The sequence below is a fragment of the Schistocerca americana genome, chromosome 5, assembly GCF_021461395.2.
Source record: "Schistocerca americana isolate TAMUIC-IGC-003095 chromosome 5, iqSchAmer2.1, whole genome shotgun sequence".
NCBI classification, from domain to species: Eukaryota; Metazoa; Arthropoda; class Insecta; order Orthoptera; family Acrididae; genus Schistocerca; species Schistocerca americana.
Genome location: NC_060123.1, coordinates 533,104,843 through 533,126,712, shown reverse-complemented (window position 1 = coordinate 533,126,712; position 21,870 = coordinate 533,104,843). Strand labels below are relative to the sequence as shown.

General features: G+C 45.8%; 1 protein-coding gene across 1 annotated transcript in view; it reads right to left on the bottom strand.

Moving 5' to 3' along the window:
- LOC124616491 overlaps nt 1-21,465 on the bottom strand; it is a 171,680-nt gene extending 150,215 nt beyond the window's left edge. The window contains exons 1-2 of the mRNA XM_047144803.1: nt 21,018-21,465; nt 11,206-11,469 (exon numbers count right to left, since the gene is read on the bottom strand). Of these exons, the coding sequence (XP_047000759.1) occupies nt 11,206-11,469; nt 21,018-21,465 (712 nt within the window). The remainder of the gene's footprint in view (nt 1-11,205; nt 11,470-21,017) is intronic.
- Nucleotides 21,466-21,870: the final 405 nt, after the last annotated feature.

The following is a 21,870-nucleotide window of genomic DNA, read 5'->3' as shown; positions in this document are numbered from 1 at the left end:
GAGCTGGCACATCTGCTCTATGCTCGGAGCAAAGGTGCGATTTTTAATGGTGTAATTATGTGTGGCGAGTTATGTTGACGTCGATTTCATTATGGGCATTCGTTGCACAATCGGCAAAAAAAGGAAGTGATCTATTCAATTACTTGTTTTCGATGTATTTTACGAGACCTGCATCTTCCCAAACAGCAGAGAATGATGATCAAGAGAGATATAAACACTGCAAATTGAATTTTATTAATAAACTATGTATCTTTTGCTATGCATTTGTCATTGATTGGAATTTCCTGTTGAGTAAGATCCTTCTTCTCCAACAGAGACTGAGTCTTTTTCCCACCAATTTCCTAGCTGGGGAGAGGAGGGCTGGGGCTTACCAGACGAGGAGGCGATAATTAATTTAACGATTTAATTAATTAGTCAATTCATATCAAAGGTGTGCTTGTATCAGCGAGAGAATTTTCCAGAGGAGTGGGGGATGAGGAGGGGGAGGGGAGGGATTGGGGTTTCTCAGAAGGACCGATTCTCCACAGGGGGTCATAAATCAACCCCCAAAGGGTAATAAACCACTTGACAGAACAAAAGCTTAAGGGGGTCATAAATCAATCAAATTTTCACCTGAATGTATGCAACCTACACGAACATAATGCACCAGAACGTAATTTGCCCTATTAGTAGAGTCATGCATGGGACAGGCAGGTGCAACCGTCCTTTAATTTGACGCAAACCAGCAGCCTCTGTAATGGTCGTTCTCACACAACAGCTATGCTATCCTCATTCACTACCAATTAAATGCCGTGCACTCACTGTTTATCTATCACACAACTACGCATCTCTCGAACTGATAGGTCGCAACACATTATCCTTAACATGCTTATTTGTCAAACCTTGCCAACACGTAATGATGGGTATCTACACTTTTGGTCATTAATATTGCTACACCAAGAAGAAACGCAAATGATACACGAGTATTCATTGGAAAAATATATTATACCATGAAACGTCCCCTTTGAACAATTATACAAGACTATGCTTAAACTGACACACAATATTTTTTAGTGCAACGCAATCTGACTTTCAAAAATCTCTACAAAAGAATGGACCTGACTAACATTAACCTATACCTTTCACAAATCACTTACCTCACCAAAAACCTTCGTTACTCGAACCACTGCAATACAGTGAGCGCCACTACTGCACCTAAATAAAAGATTCAAACTACAGAAGGCACTAACTACTGATAGGCATAGTTAGCAAATGAAAGATTTTAATACAGAACAAACAATGTATTTACCTTAATAGTGTTGAAAACTCATAATATACATAGCAGTTCATGACATCCAGTCTTACAAATTTCAAAACTCCGCCATCTCTCTCCCCACATCCACCACTGCTGGCGGCTCACCTCCAACTGTGCAACGCTATGCGCTGTTCACATCCAGCTGCCCAACACTACAATGGCAGACAACAATGCAAACTAGCCACAGACTGCACACAGCACAGCCAGTGATTTTCATACAGAGCGCTACGTAACGTTGCCAATAAGAAAACATAAACAGCCTACTTACATAGCCCCCATGCTCCCCACAAAAAATTTTACAAATTGTTTTGGGCAATGGCCAATGCAGATTTGAAAAATTTTTTCATAATTACAATAACAAAGAAATCAAAGGCACACACTTATTGATACAATGTTGGTCAAAAGCTAAAATTTTCTCACAGTCTATAAAGATGGTCCTGATCGTTCATCACAGTAAAATTGCAGTGTTTTTCTCAAAGTCTAAGCAGTAAAAGAAAATGCACATGGAAGTAATGGATTTCCATACAGTCTTGAAGAAGTAGTGTTGTCCTTCAAACGGAAAGACAGTGCTGACTCTTGACATGCAGACAGGTATTGGTCCACAACAGAGCAAACCCACAACAGTCAGTCGAAGTTTTGAAGAATATTGGTAGGTAGGTCATGACAGAGTAGACCCACTGTAGTCCTGGTAGAGAGTATGGCATTGGTGGGCCACCAGAGGTGCAGTCCCACTGCAGTCCTTGTAGAAATAATGGTATTGGTGGGTCATCAAAGATGCAGACCCACTGCAGTCCTTGTACAGATGGCCAGCAGCCATCTGTTGTGACTGTGCAGGTGCACAATCACCATTGAAGAGTCTTGTGGATAATATAGCAAGACCATAACCACCACTTGTGCTCTCACAAAGTTTTTGGAATTGTCCTTAGAACCAGCAATGCTGTTATCCAGTCCCTTGCTGAATTATTAACACACGTGCAAACACTAACATTCTCTACTTCTCACATATTGTCCATATACTATGACCAACAGAAACGTGTGCAGTTACAAGTTAATAATATGATGAACTGGTGACAATTACAATTTTATAACATGAGAATACAATTACAAGGATACAGAAAACATCATTAAAAACATAATAATACAGATAACATTTGTACTAATACAGGCTCTACAAAAGAATAGAAATATACATATACATCAGTGTTACAGGACTTATGACATACATAAAAGATCAGAATAACTTTTGAAACATCAACTTCACACATGAGCATTAAAACAAATTAGAATAAATAATGTCCAAACATCTTTACGAAGTAAATAACATATTATTAATGCAAATTATATTTGAGGATAACAGTATTCCTCATCATAGTGAATGTAGCTTAGTATTAGAAAAATTCTACAACATAAATCTTATTAACTAAACACATAAAGACAGGAAGAACACAAATACACAAGGGTACAAAAACACGTAGAGGGATAACATAAAAGGAAAGGACAGGGTTTGTTTTAGTGCAGTATTTTGCATGGAGATCTCCCTTCGTTCATCATTATTCCCAAAAAGTCCTATCTAAGCCTGCTTTCTGTATTCTATTCATTCTCTTTCAAAATCCTTTTTTGGCCAAAGCATTTTCTTATAGCTTCTCAATGCATTTCTTCCAATTCATCCTAACTCGTTCTCTTATATAGCCTACCCCATCTTAAGCTAACTTAAACCTACTGAGCTCAGATAAATATGCCAAGGGACGAAGCAATGCAGCAGCACATGACAAATTAACGCAAACAGCAATGACAAAAAAATTCAAATTGATGGAGCAAGCAGCATTATAGAAATTAGCAAAGCAATTGCAATATTACAACTAATATAAGGCAATGTTCAGCAAACAATAAAAATAAATCAGTAGTAAAACTGGCTTAACAGAGTAATACAAAGTCAAATTCAGTAACATTATGCCTGGCAAAGAGCAGCAGCAAATGCAATAACTTATATCTAAACATGACAAAGCTCCATCAGAAAAAATATTACACTAAAAATGGCCATGTCTAATACCTATGTCACATCTTAACACTCGAGTGATGCATCACAAAAACTTACTCTGCAAGAAAGTTACCAAGTCATTAAAACAATTATTTATTCAATTCCTGTGAAGGGAAATGTCTATTTGTGCTCTCTTTTCTAAGAAAGTATATGAGAAACGTATTCTTTACTGGGTCTGTAGACAGAAAAAGTGATATTAGTACATCTATTAAATTTTATAATAACCAATGCTGCAGTGCAGCTAGAAACTAGATATTAAAGAAAATGAGCAAATATGTACAAAGGAAGGCATGAAACATCATTCATTATCCATATGGCATTTCATAAGGTAGTAAAAAAAATCTCTCAACTAGAAAGACAGTAGTCATAATCAGGTCTATCGACATAAAAATATTTCTCGTCATTTCATTAGGCATTTCAGTAAATGTCATAAATTAAGAGCTCCACAGTGTTTTCATATGTTTCCAAGTTTGAGCGTGTCGTATTTGTGATGCTTTCTACAAAGGAATGTCATGTGGTTGTTCCGTATTTCTATGTCCCTCTTCCCGTACTGGAGCGTGAGTGTCCTCTGAAATATGTAATTCTTGTATTACCTGTGTCAGCTGATCTTGTACTTCCCGGATTTCTCTTTGGTGTTGCGCATTAATTTGATTCTGATTTTGTTTGAATTTCTTAATTTGTTCGCACTCTTCTGAGTCATTAAAGACTACCGGTTTTGTGTCGTTCAGATTATCATCTACCTTCGTAGATAAATTATTTAGCTGATCCGAAAGTTCAACTCCTTTCTCTGATAATGAACTAATTTCCTCCATGTGTCTATCTGAATCAATTTTCTGAGTATCTACTGTGTCCTTTAAGTTTTCCTGAGTTTTTGCAAGTTGCGTAACCAAATCGGTAGATGCAACTGAGTCAATTTTAGCTTGCAAGGTCTCATCATTTTCATGAACAATAGTTTGCAGTTCTTTTATGGCTGCTTCGTGACTCTGTAATGCATTTTCATGCCGCGAAAAAATAGGTTGAAAATGCTCACAAATTTGTGTTTTTACGTCATTACAGACTTTTTGACATTTCGATTCAATGTTATGTAACTCAGTAGTTAAATCTTCATGTGTTTGTTCAAGCGCGGTGTCTAACTTCCGAAGATTTTGTTCCATTGTGTCTAACTTTTGAAGCTTTTGCTGTGTTTGTCTCTGATTTTGTTCCATTGTGTCTAACGTTTGAAGATTTTGTTCCATTGTGTCTAACTGTTGCTGTGTTTGTCTCTGGTGCTGTTCCATTGCGTCTAACTTTTGAAGCTTTTGACCCATTTGTTGCATTAATTGTAATAACAATGCACTGGTGTCTGAAACATGTTCCTCAGTGCTTTTCGGCAGTGAATTTGCACCGGCAACATTCACATTTTGACAAGCGGAAAATGTGTCTTGACTCATTTGAGAAAACGGTGAGAACCCAAAACCTGAGTCTACAGTATTTGCAATATTGTGTTCTATCATTCCCGATTCCTGAGGCGAGCTGTTGCCCACCGATCGATCGATAATGCTTCCCTGTTCACTACCTGTTTCACTGTCTACACCATTATTTGACGCCCGCTCCATTTCCCTATGTACAGTTACCAAATTATTACTTTGAATATTAGTTAATTCATTACATGGTGGCGCTAACACACTACTTTCGTCTTCACTGTCATTTCTTAGTTTACTTTGGAGCCTAGTATTACGTTTTTCACACGCCATTATTGTCACAATATTTCACACGACAACACAGAAAAACACAATTTGAAGGGGGAAAATAAGAGAACACATTAACATAGCACTGAAAATAATATCTAGTTAATTGCAGCTGCTAAATACTTGGTGCAAATCTACATGCGTGCCACACCTGTTTTACTGTACAACAATGAAAGACTGCAACTACAAAGGAAATTCTCTCTATATTTACGCGCTAGCAATAAACAATAGCTACACTAGTTACACAAACTACAAGAAAAAATCAGAAGATTCCAGTGAGGTATCCTCGGCTAAGGGTCGACATATGAAACATTTTGAACAATTATACAAGACTGTGCTTAAACTGACACACTACATTTTTTAGCGCAACGCAATCTGACTCTCAGAAAATCTCTACAAAAGAATGACCCTGACTAACATTAACCTATACTTTTCACAAGTCACTTACCTGACCAAAAATCCTCGTTACTCGAACTACTGCAATACAGCGAGCGCCACTACTGCAGCTAAATAAAAGATTCAAACTACGGAAGGCACTAACTACTGATAGGCATAGTTAGCAAATGAAAGATTTTAATAGAGAACAAACAATGTATTTACCTTAATAGTGTTGAAAACTCATAATATACATAGCAGTTCATGACATCCAGTCTTACAAATTTCAAAACTCCGCCATCTCTCTCCCCACATCCACCACTGCTGGCGGCTCACCTCAAACTGCGCAACGCTACGCGCTGTTAACATCCAGCTGCCCAACACTACAATGGCAGACAACAATGCAAACTAGCCACAGACTGCACACAGCACAGCCAGTGATTTTCATACAGAGCGCTACGTAACGTTGCCAATAAAACAGCCTACTTACAACCAGAACTGACATGTGATTACATTTCACGCAATTTTGGTGCATAGATCCTGAGAAATCAGTACTCAGAACAACAACCTCTGACAGTAATAACGGCCTTCATACGAATGGGCATTGAGTCAAACAGAGCTTGGATGGCATGTACAGGTACAGCTGCCCATGTAGCTTCAACACGATACCACAGTTCATCAAGAGTAGTGACTGGCGAATTGTGACGAGCCAGTTGCTCGGCCGCCATTGACCAGGTGAGAGATCTGGAGAATGTACTGGCCAGGGCAGCAGTCGAACAATTTCTGTATCCAGAAAGGCCCGTACAGGACCTGCAACATGCGGTCGTGCATTATCCTGCTAAAATGTAGGGTTTCGCAGGATCTAATGAATGGTGAAGGGTAGAGCCACAGGTCGTAACACATCTGAAATGTAACGTCCACTATTCAAAGTGCCGTCAATGCGAACAACGCTGACCGAGACGTGTAACCAATGGCACCCCATACCATCACGCCGGGTGATACGCCAGTATGGAGATGACGAATACAGGATTCATCCGAAAAAATGACGTTTTGCCATTCGTGCACCCAGGTTCGTCGTTAAGTACACCATCGCAGGCGCTCCTGTCTGTCATGAAGCGTCAGGGGTAACCGGAGCCATGGTCTCCGAGCTGATAGTCCATGCTGCTGCAAACGTCGTCGCACTGTTCGTGCAGATAGTTGTTGTCTTGCAAACGTCGTCGAACTGTTCGTGCAGATGGTTGTTGTCTTCCAGACGTCCCCCATCTGTTGACTCAGGGATCGAGACGTGGCTGCATGATTCGTTACAGCCATGCGAATAAGATGCCTGTCATCTCGACTGCTAGTGATACGAGGCCGTTGGGATACAGCACGGCGTTCCGTATTACCCTCCCGAACCCACCGATTCGATCTTCTGCTAACAATCATTAGATCTCGACCAACGCGAGCAGCAATATGGCGATACGATGAACCGCAATCGCTAAAAGCTACAAACCGACCTTTATCTAAGTCGTAAACGTGATGGTACGCATTTCTCCTCCTTACACGAGACATCACAACAACATTTCACCAGGCAACGCCGGTCAACTGTTGTTTGTGCATGAGAAATCGGTTGGAAATGTTCCTCATGTCAGCACGTTGTAAGTGTCGCCACCGGCGCCAGCCTTGTGTGGATGCTCTGAAAAGCTAATCATTTGCATATCACAGCATCTTCTTCCTGTCGGTTAAATTTCGCGTCTGTAGCCTTTAACATGATGTAACGATTAAGTGAAGGATAGAAAATGTAAATATTACACCGCAGTCTGAGAATGTCTCGTTCACAGCTTAGTTCCAGTAAGGCAGTGTGACTAAATTTAGATGACGATCACAAAAAGGACCTGATTCGCATTCCTCTTAACTAACTGTTTCTTCTCAATTTTTTTCTGTTGTAGCTACACCAAGTGACTTTTGTACTGACGTTCTGGTTGTTTCGTGGCTGTAATTTCTCGCCAGATCTGTGAGTTGTTTCGTTACTGATAAGGATTTTAAAACGTTAGGTAACTGCCTTGAGCAACATTCTTGGGCACAGATGAATGTTGGTAATGTTCTCTTTAATTCTCACTTTAATGATAACATTGATAGCATTGATAGGATTTTGATCTTTGTGTCTGTGCCATCTGCATACAGCTTGTTTGGGTGCGTTGTTATCTTCGAACTCGGAGCAGCGTAAAAGTTAATGAGCTGATCCATCTGTCTGTGCAAAATCAGGATTGTACCTTGGGTGCGATATCTCCCGACACAAATTTGATATCATCTCTCATGTTTTCTTGGCGTATAGAGGTGAGAGTTTTCATACTTCAGAATCACAAAATGGTTCAAATGGCTCTAGGCACTATGGCACTTAACATCTGAGGTCATCAGTCCCCTAGACTGAGAACTACGTAAACCTAACTAACCTAAGGACATCACACACATCCATGCCCGAGGCAGGATTCGAACCTGCGATCGTAGCAGCATTGCGGTTCCAGACTGAAGCACCTAGAACCCCTCGACCACAGCGACCGGCTTCAGAATCACACCTTTCGAGTGAGTACCATGATGTTTGGTTCATGGGAAGGGTATTATTTTACCTTGAGGCATGACAGACAGCACTCAGTGTTCACAGTAAGTTTTCCTTGAAAACACTAATACTGAAGTGTTAACAGAACTTTACCATACACACGTTTGTATTAGAATCTTTTCTTAGTGGGCAAATATTCATGCTTCTATTGATGGCTTTGTTCTTGGATTCACATGGACAGTGGTCGATCCACTCTTTATCTCAAAATTATAAGGAAACTGGGAAACTCTAGAATTTATGTAGGAATCCAGTGTCTGAGTTCAGAATAAATGCGAACTCATATATCTTTACGAACTTCATTCACACTTTTCTGAAGTAATCCAATTTTTTTGTTACAGTGAAGGTTGAAATTGAATTTACAATGTTATCAAAGCACTAAACAGCAACTGGAAAACTCCTTTTTATTGCATGTCTTTGTGAACTAGGAATTTATTTGATTTTGTAACTCTTCGTGCGACACTCCAGCCGACCGTCCAGTGCAATGAATGCCGATAATACTTGATGTGACCAAGTGAAGCTATGCCGGCTCGTTTATTGGTCTCCACTGCTTTAAAACACTAAACCATATTCTTCAACATTATGAGTGAATTTCAGCTCGTTTTATACCTTCGGATAATGATAATGATAAAAGTGCTGGTGTGCCCTATAACTATTTCGAGAGAAGCGGACAATTAGAAAGGGCAGAATATATCATGTAACCTTTCTTTCTTTCAAACAAAGGTCAATATTCATCTCCAATTCGTCAGTCTGATCCACAGAATGTATAAATTTATCGGTGATTCCCTCTTACTACAATTTGTTCTGTTAATTACTGAATTACACAGTCTGCATTGCACAGTCATCTATTAAAAATATGAACGGTTTCGGCCTCTAGTAGTAGGCTATCTTCAGAAACGGTGGCTCCACCTGACGATAACGAGGCTTGGAACAACTGTGCTGACCCCAGTCATACAACTGGTCAGTGCATCTGGGGTCAGCTCGGCTGTTCCAAGCCTCATTATCGTCAGCCGGAGGGCGCCTTATCTGAAGATGGCCTACTACTAGAGGCCGAAACTGGTCATATTTTTAATAAATAACTGTGCGATCGAGGCTGTTTCTTATTAATTTTATTAAAAATAGGAAAATGTAATCAAGATCAAAACTGTACTTACGTCCATCTGCACAGTCATACTTTCACACACACTGTAATAGCCTGTAAAACATGTTCACCCAAATACATATTTAAGGGCCGTATCTGAAGAAAGCTGAGAAGATCACCAGAAAACTGTTTTTGCGAAGTCGACATCAGTGCCTACGGAGTGGTTACCTAAAGACACTGCCCCTTAACACTATTTCTTGATGAATCCTTAGTGATACCGTAAGTTAGTTTTTGGCCGGCTTTGCACTTCCTTCGAATTGATTGTGGAACTTCTTTTGCTGCTTTCAGTCTGTCAGTAAGTACATAAAAGAGTCTCTTACTCAACGAAGTTTTCTAAGTCATTTTGTATAATGCATCATTGTACAATGGAAATATTTTAGTATTATGTACACTTCAGTTCCCTGTTATATGTAATCCCATGAGTTCTAGCTAAGATTCAGTGATACGTCTCTTGGATATTTATGAGAATTCATCAGTTACGATCAGTTTTAAAATACTTTTGTGATCTCAAGTGTCTCAGCTAAGATTCAGTGGCAACGTTCCCGAAAAATATGTACTAAGTTATTCTGCCTCCTGTCATCTTGTCTCCCTTCACATTCATTTAAAAGGAATTTACACCTATCTGCATGGTTTAACATATTAATATTTCGTGTGGATGCATCGGTGCTAGGCGAGTAGTATATTCACTCTCTTGGAAATAAATCGTCATCACTTCACCATCGCCGGCCGCGGTGGTCTCGCGGTTCTAGGCGAACAGTCCGGAACCGCGCGACTGCTACGGTCGCAGGTTCGAATCCTGCCTCGGGCATGGATGTGTGTGATATCCTTAGGTTAGTTAGGTTTAAGTAGTTCTAAGTTCCAGGGGACTGATGACCACAGCTGTTAAGTCCCATAGTGCTCAGAGCCATTTGAACCATTTTTGAACTTCACCATTGGAACCCATGAAGCAACAAGATTCTCCATATTTTGTCTGAACCTGAATTTCCACTGCTGCTTTACCAGACTACAGAGTGAAATTTCCTGCTATAGATCAAAGCTTTGCAACACATTAACAATACGATCTCGTCATTTTTGTGCGCGATCTACTCAGACACATGTAATTGAGCACCCGTTTGGGTAGCTTCCTTTTAGACAGTGTAAGACAGGGTTTCTTATGTTGAGAAGGGTCACTGTAGTATGTTCAGTCGGCTACATTGCAGTGAGATATAGTTACAAAGCCTGCAAGTCACTGCGACATGTCAACGGCAATGAACGATTCGTAGCTATGTGGAGATTCTATCTACCTGAGACTCCCGACAGCTTGGCCACTATGAATAAGTGGTGCAGCTCGTGTAAATAAGGTGATCCCAGTGCAAAAACGTACTCTCGCCCTAAGTGCCGGGCTAGTCCATCTCCAGGTTTCGTCGGCATCATCGCTTGATGGGATGCTGTAGGCTGTGTATCCATAAATGTTCGATTGCAGCTCTGGATGGACTTCTTGAAGGAGGGTGATATCCAGGTCCACCGCCCGCAGCATATCATGGAACATGAGCGTTTTGATAACAGAGTGTATGCCGTTAATATTGACTGTACCCACACGATAGGACTGGGATATGTTAATGCGGAATATGTAGATGCAAATGGCGTCCTCTCGGTGCTAATGGGACGCTTGGGGACCCATCCTTGTGGCAAGAATGTTCAACGTAGCGCTTCTGCAGGTTGTTATGCACCCTCCTAGTGGGGCGCCGGACCCATGTGGCGGAGGAGCTTCAAGGGCGTCTGGTGCATCTTCTGCCTCCATTTCAGCCGTCCAGTGTCCGAGCGGGGGAGGGATCCGTGAGAGCGCGTCGTCGCGGGCAATGGCTCCGTCACCTGGTCGGTGTCCTGAGGAGCTTCAGTCATGGGGACGTCTGGCGTGGGTGAGGCCGTCGTTCGGTCCTGGTGTCGGATGCCTGCCGTGGGGCGGTACTGGTAGAGTCCGCTGGCAACGACGCGTCAGAGAGGGCGTCGGAAGTGTGCTCCATGTTTCCCCTCCCAACCCCCCCCCCCCCCCCAAACCTTGGTTTTCGTCCGTCGAGAGGCGGCGTTTCTTACGAAGCTTCAGCGACCGCTGTTTACGCGCCCGTGTGTCCGTCGAAGGGCTGCAGTCAGTACCTCCGAGCATGAGGCCGACCTTCCGAAGTGAGGCCTCTGGTACGACGACGGTGGTGACGGTGGCGAGCGTTGTGTCCTGCAAGGGCGTCTCGTCGTGCGGCGCCGTCGTCACAGCATCGCCGACTGCTGAGCTCGCGGTCGCGTGGCACTGCAGCAGGAGCGCGGCATCTGTGCACACGGGCCGCACCGCTTCCACGCAAGTCAGCCGTAATGCGGTCGGCACGGCTGTCTGTATTGGTTCTGTGCGTGGCACCTGGACTAGGCGACAGTTTGATCAGACGTGGCCTTCTTGTCCGCGGTTTCCGTCATAAATAAAGATGACTCGGCAACCGTCGATGAACAAGTACAACGGCACGTTCTTGCGGTGTTCGATGCGTACCTGTCGGACGCCATTGAGAACGTGATAGGTTTCAAAGGTGTTCCACTTCTCTTCCATGTAGCTCAGAACCGTACCGTATGGCCATGACGCGTCAGTGACGAGCGCGGCAGGGGACTTCGAATGGCAGTTCGAATATGCGCACAGTACGCACTCCCATACCCGGGTTGTCCACGTTTACCGTGCTGACGATACCGTCTGCATGGCGAAAATGATAGTTGTTGGTGGAACGTCTAACTAGATTTGCATATGCCTCTTCGTTCTTCATCTTCAGATCGCCTGAACTGGAAGTGATAGACAGATGGAGGCCTATCAGCTAGTGGGGATCAACTTGCATGTCATCTCTCAAAAACCTTTGAATTTCATAAGCCTTTGGACGCTCGTAGGAATCGTTGAACGTGAGTTGCACCGTCACCTCTCGGTCAGTGGTTCGCCATATTTAGTGAGAGCTCTAAATCACAACAATGAACGCAGTACCTCGCGTAGCGAGTAGACGAACACACGTGCGGAGCGCTGCTCGGCGCGCCGTGCGTCCGAGCCCTGTCGCGACTAATTGCCGGCGTTCACGTGAGGCGCGATCATAAGTGTGTAGTGCAAACATCTTTGTGACATTTCTGAAAATGTTAGTTTCTGTTTATCTACGGAACTAGCTTGAAAATGAGTAATTTTGATAAAAGTGCGGCAGCAGTCTGAATATGAATATGTAAATCGGCTGGAGGTAACCGTGCTTTTTCGGTGAACTAAATCAAAACGGAATTGTGGCTGGTTTTTTGTTCTAGGTTACAAACGTTCTGTACTACTCATGAGCCATGGTTTTCCAATAATATCACTATTTGACAAAGTAGCATTGGTCTTCCTGTTTCGGTTCGGCGACATTACTCTTCCGAATTGAAGATGACATTAGGAAGGGTGTGTGACACAAAAACAAATCCAAAGTGAATTACATACAATCACAATAAAATTTTCACTCTTCAGCGGAGTGTGCGCTGATATCAAACTTCCTGGCAGATTATAACTGTGTGCCGGAATGAGACTCGAATTCGAGACCTTCACCTTTCGCCAAACTTTTTTTTATTGTTATTTCTTTCGTGGAATGACAACAACGAAAATTTGTGCAGGACCACGACTCGGACCCGGATTTCTCGCTTGTCGCAATCGCTCCCCTTACCATTTTTTTTAATGCTCTGACCACCTTTTTTTGTCTTTTTTTCATTCCTTACACCACTTCCACTTCAGGCGTTGGCCCCTATCACCCATAGTACCCCCAAAAACGTGCCTAACCTAAAAACAGAAATATAGCAAGTGCCACCACCACTTTCACCTTAAAGCTAAGTAAGACGGTTGTTTGCCACCACTTCAGGCTCCGCACACGAACAAAAAAAATGGTTCAAATGGCTCTGAGCACTATGGGACTTAACATCTGTGGTCATCAGTCCCCTAGAACTTAGAACTACTTAAACCTAACTAACCTAAAGACATCACACACATCCATGCCCGAGGCAGGATTCGAACCTGCGACCGGAGCGGTCACGCGGTTCCAGACTGAAGCGCCTTTAACCGCACGGCCACAGCGGCCGGCTGCACACGAACAAAAATTACTTACGCCTCTGAACGTTTTATTAAAAAAGAAAAGGATAAAGGAAGGGGTACAATACTTTATTATATTTTATTTGTTTTTCATTTTGTTGTTATGTTTTCATTTGTGATTCTTTTTTTTTCTATCTTTGTTTTACCTTCTTTGGGGGTTGTCTTCTCGTTCAGCGAGGGTGAAACATCCTATAACTGCCACTGATGTCTCTCATCAGCCCATCATGGGTAATATCTTAGTGTCTTTTCACATCCGATACACTCCAATGGTCTGGAGGGCGCGTAAACAACGACAACAAGTTGTTCGCAAAGTGCGTACCATACGACGCCTTTCTCCGTAAAACCGTGTAGTTGCCCGTTAAGTAACGCCAAAAATCTAACAACCCTGCAATGCTCTCACTAAAACAGTATGACAATGCCATACCCGGAACCCATACCGTGGCGTTATGACGAGCAGCAGGAAGTAACCGACGTCGCGATGGATCAGTTCGGTGGGCTCTACAGACTGAGGTGTCCGTCGCAGCAACAATGCCAACATGTGACGTGTGAGGAGCCAGCAGTCGGTAGCCTTAGCACAAACTAAACGGTGCACGTGTCGACAGCGGCGCCTCTGGGGCAGAGAGGATCCTCGGCAAGAAGTACCATGTCTAAGCGTTGTCGGGTGTGGAATGTTTCAGTCATTATCACATACCACAGCGCCCTGACCGTGGTGGGGAGGAAAGGCGAGTGTATGTTACTCCACACCCGCCTCCAGCCAACCGCCGGATGTAGGCGTTCAACCACACTAGCAGGCAGCGTCCGTTGAAAGTAGCGGTAGAAGTACTTGGTTCTAGGATCCCACGTGGTCGGCAAGACATCTAACAGATAACTCATGTCGACTAAATAGGTGCGAACGTGACACTGTACTGGCGTGCTATGTCCAACAGGGATCGGCAGTCAGGGTGATTGAGGTACCACCTCCAGAATCAGTTTACCAGGGATGATGACCGTGTCCGAAGTACAGAGGCGATGCATCGTCCACAGGAAGAGAGCGCAAGCCCTGTTGTGTACGTTTATGATTCCAATGCCGCCTACATCTAGAGCAACGTTAACGTCTCGTCACGGTTCTACCTCGCTTAGGAAATCACCTAGGGCCGCCTGGAACTTCGGCGCTACCGTATTGGCCATTGGGACAACGTGTGTGTAATGATTAAATTTCAGACCGAGGTAGGCGTTGACAAAATGTACCTGCATGATCAAGTCAATATTCGAAAGATATGGAGACGAATTTGCGTGAGGAGCACATTAAGTAGTATGCCATACGTATCTGATGCTGTACGCTGCACTTTCCCACGGAAGATCACTCCCAAATACCTCATCGCCGGGACTTTGGTATTGAGCACTGACATACTCATTTGCAATCCGCTGCCCACATCCGTGTAGTGCGACTTTCGCAGGTTGATACGGCTTCTGGCAGCCTCTCCGTATCGCTGAATCCTCGCTATAGCCGTAAATATGTCTTCTATCTCCTCGTTTAGAAAACTACATCGTCTGCACAGGCACAACACTTAAAATGCACATTGCGGAGGCGAATGCCCTCCAAACGCTGTCGTAGACCTTGAAGTGCAGGCGCGAGGGTGACGGCGAAGAGAAAGGCTGACAAAGGACATCCTTGTCGCACTTAGCGCTAAATAGTGAACGGTGGCGAGCAGTAGCCATTGATCAGGACTGTGGAAGGGGCTCCGTGAATGAGACGGGGAACCACACCTGCCTATATTGCGGACAGTCACATCTTCTCTTAGACAGCCTGCAAGAAATGGTGCGCAACTCTGTCAAATGCGTGGTCTAGGCCAACTGCCACTAGGGTGCATTTTAAGCGACATGTCAACGTGAGCGCCACCACAACTCTATAACAGCCTAACGCCGTTTGTATATTAATGCCACCTCCCAGAAATGTTTGGTCAGCATGAATGACATCTTTGACAAGAGCGAGGAGGCGACCAGGAAGAATACGGGCGAACAGCTTGTAATCCGAATTCAATAACGTCAACGGTCGGTAGTCTTGCTGTCTGCTGCCCCCGTTTGGTTTTGGCACAGGGATGACAATGCCATCCAAAAATTCAGGGGAGGGGGGGGGGGGGAAGCGGGGGAGGGGGGCGGGGCAGGACGCGTAGGTCCGGATCCAGGAGTTCGCTGCACATCTGCTTCCAGAAAAGGTGCTATAAAATTCAAGCGGAAGACCATCAGAGATTTGTTTCTCGCTCCCGCGACACGGCCTTGCGCATTTCTTCCCACGTGACGGCTTCGAAGAATGTGGCGTCTCCTTGCTCAGAATGGTTCAAATGGCTCTGAGCACAATGGGATTTAACATCTGAGTTCATGAGTCCCCTAGAACTTAGAACTACTTAAACCTAACTAACCTAAGGACATCACACACATCCATGACCGACGCACGATTCGAACCTGCGACCGTGGCAGTCACGCGGTTCCGGACTGAAGCGCCCTCATCTCGTGGTCGTGCGGTAGCGTTCTCGCTTCCCACGCCCGGGTTCCCGGGTTCGATTCCCGGCGGGGTCAGGGATTTTCTCTGCCTCGTGATGGCTGGGTGTTGTGTGCTGTCTTTAGGTTAGTTAGGTTTAAGTAGTTCTAAGTTCTAGGGGACTGATGACCATAGATGTTAAGTCCCATAGTGCTCAGAGCCAGCCAACCGGACTGAAGCGCCCAGAACCGCTTCGCCCCAGCGGCCGGCGGGTGGCCTTGCACCCTACCCGAAGGTGGCAGGGGGCGCAGGACATCCTCAATGTCATTGTATGTCATTGCCACGCCGTTGATCTGCTAGATAGAATGTGCGGTAATAATCTGTGAGGGCACAGGAGATGGCTTTGTGTCTCTCAACGTATTGCCCGTCAGCAGAAATAAATGCCGTAATGAGGTGTCTCTTACGATGTCTCTATTCTCAGACGATGTGATAAATAGGAGCACATTCCTCTAGGGTGGAATCTTGCAGTCTCACTCGAACCCGCGTGCCGTCTGTCAGCCATGATCTGCAGAACCCCTGCCTGTGTCGTTGGACGACCATTTGGCGCTCTGGCGAAGGTTGTTGTGACGCTAGTTCTCGCAAGACCTGTGGTAAAATTCAGAGGTGGATCGGTGGCAAAGTGTCCTATCTCGTCCATACGCCTGAGCGTGCGGCGAAGTGCTGATTTGGCGCAGTATGTCCACCATCGTGTTGTGGAATCATAAGTATGACGCCGTGGCTCACATTTGTGTCAGGTACCAGTGACAGCTACAAGGCAAGGCTCTTCCCAGAGAATGTTGACGTTAAGAGTCCAAGGTCCTCTACTACGACGCATCTGTTGTCGTGGCAGAGTCACGGCACAGATGAAGGCCTGATGGTCGGTGAATGCAATGGGCCACAGCTTAGCACCGACAGTTGCTGCCCGAAGACCTCAGGGGACACAAATCTTGTCCAGTCTGCTGGCCGAGAGGCTGATGAAGTGTGTATATCCGCGTCGGTCATCGTGGATTAGTGTCTATGTATCATGCAAAGCCATATCCTTGACCATAGCATGACGGGCTGGACATGGTGAGGAATCTGATCCTCATGGCGTAAGACGCTGTTAAAGTCCCCGCCCACCACCAAGTGCTCTGTAGCGCCTAGAAACAATGGAGCTAGCTGAGTGGAGTAATAGAGTGTTCGTTCTCGACGCTTCTCAGTACCAGACGGGACATACAGATTCACAAGGCGGACTGCGCCGATGGCGAGCGCAATGCCTCTCGCTGATGGCAATTACTAAATATCCGTTAGTTCGATGCCATCGCGTAGAAGTATGGCCGTACCACCACCACCGTCGGAAGTTCGGTTGACGGAAGAAGCGTATCCATAAACATCCAGGAGTAGATCAGGCCGCACCTCTTGAAGAAACACGATATCAATGTCCGCCGCCCGAATCACGTCCTTTAACAACTGGGTTTTGATCGTGGAACTATTGTCGTTGACATTGACTGTACCTATCCGATACACCTGGATCATTTGATAGTACGATGACGTATCCTGCAGTTGCTGAAGCCAGTATGCGCCACGTCATCCGTCAGACCGTCCCTGTCAAAATGGCTCTGAGCACTATGGGACTTAACATCTGAGGTCATCAGTCCCCTAGAACTTCAATATATATATGATACATAACAACCCACCACCTTATGCAATTAGTGGGTCCTAGTTGATACAATTTGGTATTACTACTACAGCTTACTCTATGTTAGTTTTCTTTTGTTCTCACTATGGGCACTACTGTTATGTCTTTCTATATTATTTTATTCTACTTATGCTAATCTACATCTACCTGCAGCGTTACAGATGTGCCAGCGTTATATAAACCTACGTTAGTAGCCCTGTTCACCGAGCTAATCCCGGTGAACGTGCCCCTGGCACCGGGCTGGCCAGAATTGTTGATCGCTGCAGTACTATACTATTTTGTTATCCTAGCTTATCCTACATCTAACCTAAACTTAGCCTAGTGTCGAAATTGGTGAGTGTCTAGATCTGTGGTTGGGCGCACCCTCCCCCTAATCGCAGACGTGGCGGATTCCAGCCGTGAGGCGGCTGGCCAAGTCCACGCCCCGGCGGAACAGGACAGGTGCGCGGAGTCAGATTTGGTGTCATGAGATCTTAATCGTTGTTCCTAAGATATTCCTTTATTACTTTAAGTGATATCTCGATTTGCCAATTTATTTAGGATTGAGAAATGATCCTCATGCCTGAGCAGGTGATACGTGTCGAAAGTGGGTAGGTGATGACGTAATTGCGCTGCTACGTCGTCGAAGAGGTGGCACTCATACACCACGTGTTCTGGGGTGCCTGGTGTGGCTCCACAGTCACACGCTGGTGTAGCCCGCTTCCCGAACGGGCACAAATATGCCGGGTAGGGTCCATGACCTGTGAGGAAGTGCAGCAGTCCTCGTGACGGTGTAAAGTGTTTTAACTGCAGTCTTTCCCTGATGTTGGGCAGCAGTTCGTATGTTCTGCGAGCGGTTTCTTCGTTATCCCATTGTTGTTGCCAAAGTTCTTCCCCCCTGCGTTTAATTTCCATTTTATTTCCCACATGAGTCCCCATTAGGTCGACTATTTTCTCCCTATTTCCCTTCTTAACCCAGTACCATGTCGCTTGTTCTCTGATTTTTATATCAAGCGGACAAAGCCCCATTAACACTGTTAGTGCTCCGCCCGGTGTTGTCCTGTATGCCCCTACTGATCTGAGAAGCATGTTCCGTTGCACTCTTCTCACAGCCATGGCAGGCATAACCCTCGTGAGTCTGTGGGCCCAGACTCCTGACCCATATCCTACAATGGATGTCAGTATACTACCGTGATATAATTTAATTAAATCTGGTGGCAGGTGGAATCGCTTGTGACCAATTGATATTAAGTTGTTTAGTGTTTCTAATGATCTATGTGTGACGGTGTCAATATGTGATGCATAAGTCCACCTCTCATCGACGATTACTCCCAAGTACCGCGCATCGTGGCGTCGAAGAACTGGTGAGCCATCTATTCTTACTGTTGGATTCCTAATTAGTTGCCCTTTCAGGAGTAGGTACGTGGACTTTGTTGGTGAGATCTTCATTTTGGTCGTATGGCACCATGTACTCAAGATGGAGATAGCCCTTTCAATTTTCGGCTCTAAGTCTTCGCGGCTACGGCCGCCAACCAGCAGGAGGAGGTCGTCCGCGTAGGCTATGCCCTCTAGCACATCGTCGCTGTTCTGTAGGTTGTCCAAGAGGGGTTCCATGTTAATATCCCAAAGGAGTGGCCCCAGGACAGATCCCTGTGGACACCCCTTGGTGATCTTCTTACTTATTCTCCCGCTAGGGGACGATAGCCAAACCTCCCTGTTCTCACAATAGCTCTTCAGACAGCCATATAGCGACCTCGAGCACTCCTTCTCTCGCAAGCGGGAGAAGAGCGAGGGCCACCACAGGTTGTCAAAAGAGCCACTGATGTCCACCATGATGCCGACCACGTATTTGTGCCGGGGTAGTGGCACAGACCTCTGCAGCCAGGGCGATGGCGACAGACGCCGATCTTCCAGCCCTGAAGCCGAACTGTCTGTCACTCATCCCGCACAAAACTCTGTGTGCTGCCAGTCTGTCTGCCAGCAACCTCTCAAAAAGTTTCCCCAGTGTGTCTAGTAGACAGATGGGCCTATAAGACTTGGCTTCTTCTGGGTCTTTATCCGGGATTTTCTTGATTATCACTACTGTGGCTCTCTTCCAAATTTGGGGGAATTTCCCGAGCCTCAAGCACACGTTGTATAACTTTGTGAGAGGTGCTACCAGCCGGGGGGCCAGGAATTACACCACCTCCGCGGTGATGCCGTCCGGGCCAGGAGCCTTGCCTCTTTTGAGGGCATTTATCTGAACGGCTACTTCTTCTTCAGAGAAGGGATATACCACATTGTTGTTCTGGTATTCTTCTTGGTCTTGTCTCCGAATTTGTTGCTGTGCCTCAGAGTCATCGTTCTCGTCATCGTCAGGCAGCAGGACACGGAGTAGGACCTCAGCAGTTTCCTGCCAGGTTTCCGTCATCCTGCCCTGATCCCTGACGGTGGACAGCACCATGGGTGACCTAATCTTTTCCCGTACTAACTTGTACGGTACACCCCATGGGTCCGTGGCTAGCTGTGTTGGTACATATTTCTCCCAGCTCTGTAGCCTTACTGCCTTAAGCTCCTGTTGGAAGTGTTCCTTTTCTTCTCTATATCTTTGCAACCAGCGTTGCTTCTCCTCCCAGACGACATTCCGCTGGTAGTACCTCCTCGCCCTCCGTACAGACTGGCGCATCTGTCCGAGTTTGGTAGACCATGGTGACGGGGGGGCCGCTACGGCTCTCCTCCTGGTTGGTACGGCAGCTTTTACCGCCCTGACAACCGCTTGCACCAGTTCTTCAGCATATCCTTCGACATTTTCGTCACCATCTGGCAATATCGGTATTTCACACTCCCTTGACAGGCGGTCCCAGTCAGCTCTGTTGTAAATCAACTGTGTCTCCAACCCCATGTCCCAGCGGCACTCCCCGTTCCCCAATGAAAACGTAATAAGGTTGTGATCACTGGTTGTCACCTGATCCCAGACCATCCAATTGGTTACCCTGGTGGCGAGATTGGGCGTGACCAATGTGACGTCAATGTTTGTGCCCTCGCTCCCACCTCCTACATAGGTGGGTGGATTTCCTTGCTTGTTGGCGACCATTAATTGTAACGCCATGATGGTCTCCTCAGCCTTTTCTCCTCGGTCGTCTCGTGTACCGCTGAACCACAGGGGGGATTTGGCATTTATATCTGCAGTGATGACACATCGACGTCCCCGCAACGCCATGGTTATTTGCGTAAGTTTGTCTAGGAATTCATCTATTCCCCGGCCGTACTGGAAGTACATATTGATGATGTACAGTACTCCGGCTGGTGTTTGTAGTTCCACGACGTTGCAGTGATCGTCGCAGAACTGAGAGAGGACTGTGGCTCTTATCGCTTTATTTATTATCATTATAGCTGCTTTGGGTTTCGCTTCGCTGTGAACAACTTGCCAGTTAGCTGCTGCAAATGGGATTCGCCCAGCCTACAACTTAGAACCACTTAAACCTAACTAACCTAAGGACATCACACATATCTATGCCGGAGGGAGGATTCGAACCTGCGACCGTAGCAGTCGCGCGGTTCCAGACTGAAGCGCCTAGAACCGCGTGGCCACCGCGGTCGGCCGTCCCTGTCAACCGCACCGTATATATTTTGATCAGGTGAGACAAGATGTCCGTCCGACCATCCACCAGCCACGGGTATATCGTTGTCGCTCGAGTCTGATATCATTCTTTCCATCATCTCGGACGCCCAGTCACCAAACTGGAGGTGTGGTACGTTAGGCGACGCATGACGTTCATCTGATGTCTTAGCCGCAAAATCGCCAGGGGCCTCGTCGGTGAGTTGAATATCGTCAACTTGGCTTTGTCCTTGGGCGGACGTTGCCAGCAGCGAACCAGGAACCGATGGTATGAGGTCCACAGCCCGGGCCGCAGCTGGATTTTCCTCATCCTCTTGCAACGTGTCACCATCTAGCGAAGCATTTTCTGCAGACGGCCTCCTCTTCTTTCGTCGCTTGGTCAACTTCTGCTTGCAGGAACGCTTGTCCGTGTCATGTGGATTACGACAAACGGTAGACACCTCCCGCATCTCCGTATCCGAGCTCGAATCGATCTTCTGACGCTCTCCTCTCTCACACTGCTAGGTTGCAGACGTGGTCGCTGCTGTCGAGCACGGCAACGGTTCCGATGGAGTCTGCGTCGTCATGGGCACCTAAACTGAGCCCGCGGGGACGGTAACTGGAACGGAACAACGTCCGCGTCAGTCATGTTCCTCGCTGCCTCAACGTATGTAATAGGTAGCGTTGTCGGTTGCGATGTAGACGTCATGTCTGCGCGTGATATATGGACGAGGCGTCGCTGCAGGCAATCAGAGCATACATGCCCTTCCTGCCCGCAACCTGAACAGGTCCGTGGTTGACCGTCATAAATGACGATCGCTCAACAGCCACCAAGGTCACGTACGATGGGATGTGTTTTCGCAGCTCGATTCGCA